The 8639-nt window shown below is 37.4% G+C and overlaps 1 protein-coding gene across 1 annotated transcript in view; it reads right to left on the bottom strand.

The window, feature by feature from the left end:
• The window catches only part of LOC118741606, a 170511-nt gene that overhangs the window by 132845 nt on the left and 29027 nt on the right, over positions 1-8639 (bottom strand). The window contains exons 3-6 of the mRNA XM_036473624.1: positions 6207-6404; positions 5432-5614; positions 3062-3250; positions 2736-2892 (exon numbers count right to left, since the gene is read on the bottom strand). Coding sequence (XP_036329517.1) covers positions 2736-2892; positions 3062-3250; positions 5432-5614; positions 6207-6404 — 727 coding nt within the window. The remainder of the gene's footprint in view (positions 1-2735; positions 2893-3061; positions 3251-5431; positions 5615-6206; positions 6405-8639) is intronic.

Genomic DNA, 8639 nt, shown 5'->3' with positions numbered 1-8639 from the left:
CAGCCCTCACTTTCTAAAAGAACTCTACCGTATCGTTTTCGTACCTAGCAAATATTTGATAATCAATAAATAATTAAAATCACTTACTATATAATTACAATTCTCCATTCACAATGCCAACAAATACGTGCATACAATATTGAGTAATAAGACCCTTGGCTGGTATTTGTTTGGGGGACAGAACTTGACGGCGACAATGAAATCCACCAACCAAAATAGATATGCCAAATTAAGTTCTTAGCGATGGCCGGAGTTCACTTTGACATTTGGCAAAACAATGGAATACACCCGCCAACACACGCCCATATACATACATACGCACAGACACTAGATTAGGGCGTTAATGGTAGCAGTGAAAGCCATTGAATCCATTGTTTCTTGCTCACTTGGGGCTGGCGCGGAGATTTTGGGGTGGAAGTAACCGCTCTGGCAAGTGGTTTTGCTGTCGTTGATCGCATTAACGCTACAGTGCGTCACATTGAATTGCAAATTGACCGTAAGATTATTCACAACACTACCCCACCCATTCTCATCGCACTGCAGTTGCGTTGGCGTAAAACTGTGTGCAGAGCGGCAATGGAAAATGATTGGATTGGACGCTGTGAATGTATTTTATGTTTTAATTAAAATATTAAAGTATAACAAATAGTTGAAAGTTGTTTAAAATCTGTATGTAGTAGAAGGAAAGCTGACAAGTTAAAGAACTTGAAGTGCTTTGTAACTTGAGGGAAATTTTCTGATGCTTTGGATCAAGGACTTAGTCAAATTTTATTGAATAGTTTCGTAATTTCTTTCATGGCGAACGATATACTGCGAACAATCAGAAGTAGGCCAATAGCATAGCGGAGAAGCACGCTAGAGGCGAATTCAAAAGGCAGGGTCCTGCGGCTAATGAGAAAAGCTTCGCGTACGGCGATAAACCGCTTTACATGGCTGAAGACATGGTTGAGACGCATTCTCTTCTGTAAGGCTAGGTGTGATAGCCTGACCGTCCTTTTGTTGGATCGTAATGACCCCTATGGGCAGATGACCTAGCGAAAATCCGGGGAAACCCATGCTGGTTTAGCGTGGTCAAGCCCATTAAATGCGCCGACAGTGCTAAACTTTTATGGCTAAAGGGAGTGTTTCCAAACCTTCAAAGGCGAGGTTACAACATGCGCCTAGAGGTGCTGGAAAATAGCTCTGATCCCAACGATTTCGAAAGCGAAGGTACGGATCCGGTGTGTGTTGAATTCTGAAGGCGCCCTGCGAAAGTTTCGGGTACAAAACCCCAACATACCGGAATTAAAAGGTATTTCACGTATCTATGCAGACGGAGGAGGATCAGAACTTTTTCCTTCAAATCAGTAAAGAGGAAGCAGAACTGCTATATCCCGAGCATGGCCAAATATCGTGGGATATATGAAGTATTTTTCTACGGTTAAAGAAGCGTAACCCGAAAGATTATAACGCCAACACGCTAGAAGTTGGGAAAGTTGAGAAAAGACTTGGACTTGACATCTTAACTGACCTGAATATAGCGGAAGAGGCAACCAAACATAGCAATGAGGCGATGGAGATATCGAAGCATTTGTGGGGCCAGCAACACGCTAATTTTGAAGGTCATTCACATCATCCTTAAAAGCGATAAGTTGGCTGTGAATGAGCTTTTCCTAATGTAGAAGGAAAAGTCGTTCGATGTAGCTTTAGTCCAAGTGCCGTGGCTTGCTGCTGGCGAGGGGGTTTCTGGATTCATTTCAGGAAAATGTTCATATTACATGAAGTCAGAAAGCAGAGTGAGAGCCGTGATTAAGGGAAGGAAGGATCTACACTTATATTTAATATCCAATTAGATACAGCACAGAGCGATTTTGGCTATCGAACGAGAGAAAGAAGATGCAGCTTCCTGCTACATGGCATAGAGTACTGAAGTTCCACAAACGAGTGGAGTACCTCGGTGGAAGACTCTAAACGCAGAGGACAACATTCAGACAAATCTTTGAAGATAGGATAATGACACTCACGCGGCTGCAGACCTCAGAGAAACCCGAAAAGGCTTATATGCACTTAACAGCTTTCCTAGATCAAACTTTAGATCAAATGTTAAATTTAATATTAATCATTAACTGACGGTCTTACAATAGCAATTTAAGTGAAAAATTATTAGATTTTCTGTCAGTTTCCATACTAAAGTCAAATATGTAAAAAAAATAATTTTTCTATTAAATTGCTTTCGTGAAACTGGCTAAAGGTCCCCAACACCTTCCTGTAGTAGCCGCCATGCGATAGTTCGCTACATATTAACCATAAAACGTTCATTTTACTAGGTCGATCTTCTCACTTTTGCTCTACCGAAAGAAAAAAATAATTAGTTCATATTTTTCATGATTAATTACCCTAATATAAAATTAATGCTAGTCATTCTAGCTTATTTTCGACAATGTGCGATAAAATTGCCAACTATGACCTGTCACTACTACACAAATATGCTGAGTGCACACTTAAATACAAATTTAAGGACGAAGGATGCACACAAACACGACAACACAAATATTTTCCAATACTCAGCTTATCTTCATTTGTACGCAAAGCATACATTCGTATGTATAAATATGTATGTATGTATTGTCAGACATTGACTTGTTATATATGTATATATATATATATATATATGATATACCTATCGAAAATGCACCAACTTTGTTGCTCGTCGCAACTAAGATCGCACGCGTCTATTGAATAATTAAGTAACTTACCGTTTTTGACGCAAACAGGATAGCATCTCCTCGTTGTCATCGTTTAAAGGACAATTCAGTGTGTGAGCAATTTGCATAGTTAGTTGAAGCGAATGATTACTGACCGCCCAGTCTGACATGGCGGAGCCCGACATAAGAATTGCCCGATGGAAGAGTCCTGTTTTCACACCGTAATGCCAAGAATACGTTATACGAAAGCAATGGCGATAATATGTCGATACGAAATAATATTAAAAAGAGAAGTGAAAAAAAATTAAAATACAAAATGTGTTGTGTTAATTTGCCATAAATAGCTCCAGGAGCAAGTTACAATATTGGACGCCTACCGGATGCAACAGGCGATATCATTAAATAATTAACACACGCCGCGCCTGTGCTATGTCCCATGAGCGTGACGCTATCTTTATCGCCGCCAAACGAGGCGATATTTTCTTTAATCCAATGCAATGCGGCAATTTGATCAAGTAGTCCGAAATTCGCCACCATATTCTCGTCAATGCTTGGCTTCAGGAATCCTGTTAAATGAAATTGAGGAGGAATAAGTGAAATGAATACATACGAAAGGAGGATGAAAAATAATTTTAAATATTTAATTTTAAATAGGGTGACACTGTGTTATGATGCGAAAATGTACATCAATAAATATTGGAGTAATGCATATATCAAGGGTAAGTCCACAAAAACGGCGCTCTATGAGATTGCGAGGTATATATAAAAATCTCTATCCCTCAAGGAATATAGTCTTTTAGCATTCTTAGGAAATAACGACAGCGCTGGCGGATCTGGACGTAGATTCGCTACTGGTGACGCTTTTACTCTGATGGGGTTATCGACGAGTGGATTTGGCAGTAAGGGCGCCGCACAAGGTTTAGTCCTATTTTCTCTCGTATGGATCTTGGAAGCCAACCAACGGCTCTGGTGCATGGAGGAGGAGGAGGACTGCAATGTCATTACGTACATATGCTGCCCTGACGACCTTGCCTTAGTCGTAAGTGGAAAATTTCCGCATGTAGGGAATACTAAGTACGATGAAAAAGTGAGCCAAGGAAAAGGGTCTAGGAGTAAACCCAAGCAATACTGCGCTTGTATTTTTTACCAGAAGGTACAAGGTTCCAGTTGGGTTCCACTATGGCAAATACGGAACTTGCGTTCAGTGAATCGGTGAAATATCTTGGGCTGATACTGGATAAGAAGTTTAACTGGGCACAGAACACATATGAACGTCTGCGCAATTCTACGGTTGCTCTCTATACCTGCCGTCTATACCTGTCCACTCCCCCAGAATAGTCTATTGGTTATATACTGTCGTGGTTAGGCCAATACTTTTATATGGCTGGAAAGCGAATCAGTGCAGTCATATCTCAATTCTGGAACGGATAAGTCTGCCGGAAATAACGGATTATTTCGTGCCGACAACGACCTTCCACAAAAGGTATAAGGTAACAATCCCTAGCAGAGAGCAATGGAACCGTGGCGTTTCGGGACTCGCAGATTCTATTCGGTTCTACATTGATGGATACAAATTGGATAACAAAGTCGAGGTGGAGTGTGCTCGGAACAACTAAGAGTACAAAAGTCATTCCACCTTCCGGACCACTGTAGCGTCTTACAAGCAGAGCTCGCGGCCAAAGAGGAGGCTGCCGAGTGCTTGAGGACAGGAGCAGTAGCGTACAATAACATATACATCTTTTCAGACAGCAACTCGTAAATTGTAGTGAGCTGCCGCATATCACTCAACGCAACGGCAGAGTAGTCCACCTGGCACAGAGGTAAATCAGGCAATGAAATGGCGGATGAGCTTGCAAGGAAGGACCCTTCCTTTCCACTTTTGCCGTCTTGGAAGAGGTTGGCTATGTTGCTCGCTACCTACAGGCTCAATATACAAATTAGTCTTTTCCAAAGCAGGTGTTAAATAATAAAATGGTCAAAAATCAACGGTATTTTCTAGCCACTTCAAACTTATACTTTTTTACACTAAGATAAAAAATGCAAAATTGCATACGAGAAATTTTTCTAAAAACTTTGAATAAAAATTTTAAAAATTTTGTGAAAATTTGTCGAAATTTACAATTTTTGTATAAAGTTTGAAAAGAGGATTTATATGGTGTTTGTTGTATAGCCAGCCAGGCTTTTATAAAAAAATATTAAACATAAAATATACCATGGAATTATAGCCAAAAAACTTTTCAAAGTAAGGCGAGTCTATTCTAATGACCACAAGTGCCTATCTGCAAGATGGTAAAAATCGGTTAACTTCCACGCCCACCAGCCATCCAAAGGTCGTATTCTAATGTGACTATGACTGGAAACTGTCCTCAAAGATAGCAACTATTGCATAAAAATACAGAAATAATAAAAATAGTGTGAGTTGTCGACCAGACACGTCCCTTTTACTAGTGGGAAATACTACCTGATTTTATTAATATTTTATTTTATTTTATGTGCACCCAAAGCTGAAAATATTATGAGTAAGTCATTAACTTTGGTGATTTAAAAGGTTTTGCTGGCACACTACTGTGTACATTTAAAAATTAATAGATATTCATGTTGCTCCTTACTTACGTATGTATGCACATATGTTAGTACATATACAATATGTACATATGAATAAGCACAGCAAATAAAATTCCCTTTATTCACATTTACTCTTAGTAATACTTACTTATATCTACTTATAAAAGCATCTGTGCACTTACCCATTACTCCAAGCCGATAATTGATGGTAACAACAATGACTTGACCATAGCTTGCGAGCACCGAACCATCATAAGGATTACCACTATTCCATTCAAAAGATTCCCCATGCACGTACACCATCACTGGTAAGCGTTTTACGGATGTGTCCATATCGTAGGCGGACATTGAATCGAATATACCATCTGCGACCAATACAAAGAGAAGGTATTTGGTATTAAATTTGTCAGAGCTAAATGGATTGCTAGAGAATGACGTGCGAGAAAAAGGAGACGGACATTCTGTCACACCTACCAGTAAGTATGTTTATATGTAGGCGTACACACACCGGTACATGCCAGAAGGTTAAGCAAACGCATACTGGCCTTGCCAAACAAATTTATACGTAGGTACCCTGCAAAAAATTGTGCGACGAATTTCCAAAGAGAATATTCCGGGATTAGTCTCAATAGGGTACAATAAAGAGTCACTACGGGTATGACTGGAGATAAATTACACCCCGACTCATCTCTTGCGGTCAAAATTAACGATGTAATGATATGTAAACACATACACAGCTTAGCGCAAACTTGAGATCCTCGAATTGAAAATCGAAATCGAAAATTTAGTTACTTTTAAAACCCATTCGGGTATTAAGGCGAAAAGGGATCAATTAATTCCACATAAAGAGCTCAAAAAAGTATTATAAGACGCAAGTTGCTTTCCGATTGCTTCCTTAGTCTTCCCGGATTTGTCGCATTTTTTGCAGGTATATTTATGTACAGTAATTGTACTTACCCACTCTTGGCACATACACATTCAGATATAGACAATCCTCACTTTCTGTCTTCAGGTAAGGTAGCAGACGTGTCAATTGCTTGTAACGACCGCGTGACATTTTCACACTTCCCTGCGCCGTAACATCGGGCAGCTGTTGTGGGCAGACGGGCGGAAAATGCCGTGCGATTTTCAATCCTTGCCACGGCAGGGGTGCACCTGTAAGAGCGAAAACAAGAAAAGAAAATTATATAGAAAAAATCAAATAAGCAAACGAAAATGATGAGAAATGTGTTAATAAAAATGAAGTAGCAAGGAAAATGATAAATGAGGGAATAAATGAGAAGATATGTGTGGAGGAACTTCAAATAAATAACAACGATTTAATTAATTGTGCATACACATATATGAGTAAAAGAAAATGCTATATGCAGTGGTTGAAAATAAATTCGGAAATATGTATATATATGTACATATACAGTGGCGAAAACGTGAATAGGGAAGAGACATTTTGGCAAGTTCTGGCTAACTTTCTTTGTTTAAAAAATTGTGTTATTTTTTTTTAATGTAGCTTACTTTCTAAAACAATGAATAAATAAAAATTTTAAATTTTTTAAACAGTATTATGCGTTCCAAAGCGACTTGTTTATGGTAAACCTCTCCACATTGACTGCTTGTATATTAGTGAAAAAAGTATCTCTGCTGTATTAAAGTATTATGTATACCAGAGAAAATGAATAACAGTAGTTAAATTTCAGAATTAATTGTTCGCAATGCTTTATTCGAATAAATATTATCCCTTTTGAAGATACCATATCCTCGAATTTCATCCTCCTAAATTTATGAGTTGGGGATAAAAAAATTAACTAAAAGGAAATTTTAAAAACCTATTCTTCCTTGTGAACTAAACACATTTTTTTTTAATTCTACAAAATGTTTTCCTTCGGTTGGTATCGGTAATATTGATCTATATTTAAATGATTTTTTTTAATAATTTTTTGTAATAAAATTGTATCTGAAATTTCTTAACGCACCCATATATTAGTATTTGATACACCTTTTGTATAGTTGAATTAAATTTCACCTTTCAAATACGCGGCAACCCTCTTGAAAATATTTTCAAACTGAAATCTCCTTAATCCTATATCGTCTTACACCCATACATATTTAAATAACTGCATAGCTTTAATTCACCTTTAGTTTGATGTTTCAAACAGGTGGCAACTCTCCTGCATGTAGTTTGGATATAAAGCCCTTTGAAAACCATTTCGATTGAAATGCATATTGTAGTAATTCATTAAATGTTTGAGTTAACTTTAATTCAACTTTTAAAATAGGTGGCAACTCTTTTTAAACACCACACTAATAGTCTAACTGTTAAAATTAAAGCTTTCAATTCACTCTTGCTTGATACTCATGTTTTAATATTTCACAAACCTAAATATTTCGGTCAGGTGGCAGCCCCCTTCCAAATATTTTCATACAAAAACCTCATAAAGCTTCTCTCTTCCGGAATTCATACTGCGAATATTTCAATTATGTAATTTCCTTGATTGGAATTGAATTTGATTTTTTAACAGGTGGCAACCCTATTACATTCAGTAAAAAAATAACGCCATTGCCATTAATACTTGTATTGCACGAATTTATTTAAGTTTTTAAATAATTTGAATTAAATTTTTTAAAAGGTGGCAACTCTTTTCGAAATAGATAACCATATTGCACATTTACAGACCTAGCTGTTTAATTTGGTTTTAATTTTTTAACAGGTGGCGCTCTTTAAAAAAAAAACCTTATTGCACAGCTACAGCCCAATACCTTTAAATTGTCACCTCATTTTTGAAAATTGAACGAACGGTGCAGATTTGATGACCTGGAAAAAAATCCCTTCACGTATTACATATATAGATTATATAAATAAATGTAGATTCGTAAATGGTTACCCAGGTAGGGGGGTTGGACAACACCGTTTATTAATTTGGATTGGGCACACTAAGGTTAATTAAATTTTTCTTGCTGCAGTTGACAGTGTTTTTACCAAAAAAAATTTAATAAGTGTCAGAAAGGTCGTTAGTGAGCAGTGTAATGTATTGAAAAATATTAACCCTCCGATGAGTGACAGTGCCGATGACGTTAGATTCGTGAGAAGGTCCTTAGGGACCTACAAAGAGTTGCTCGATGTTTCGACTGTACATGTGCAACTTCTTTGGTATTTATGTTGTCTTTTGATTAAATTAACGTCCTGCATATATATTAGGAATGAAATAATTTGAAGAACAAGTGAAAAAAAATCAAAACATGAAGACAAGTAACTTGTTATTTCTTCTAAAATTGTACAAGGTCCCTAGGGACCTTATCACTAATCCCCGTACTATATATGTTGAAATCTCAATAACTCTCGAACGTGATCCCGTATCCCTTCGAAACTTATTTTAAACGATTCAGCTTAATTTA

This window comes from Rhagoletis pomonella, unplaced genomic scaffold (assembly GCF_013731165.1).
Source record: "Rhagoletis pomonella isolate Grant_MI unplaced genomic scaffold, Rhpom_1.0 Rhpom_scaffold_00001, whole genome shotgun sequence".
In the NCBI taxonomy this organism is placed as follows: domain Eukaryota; kingdom Metazoa; phylum Arthropoda; class Insecta; order Diptera; family Tephritidae; genus Rhagoletis; species Rhagoletis pomonella.
This window is presented reverse-complemented; position numbering and strand designations above follow the sequence as displayed.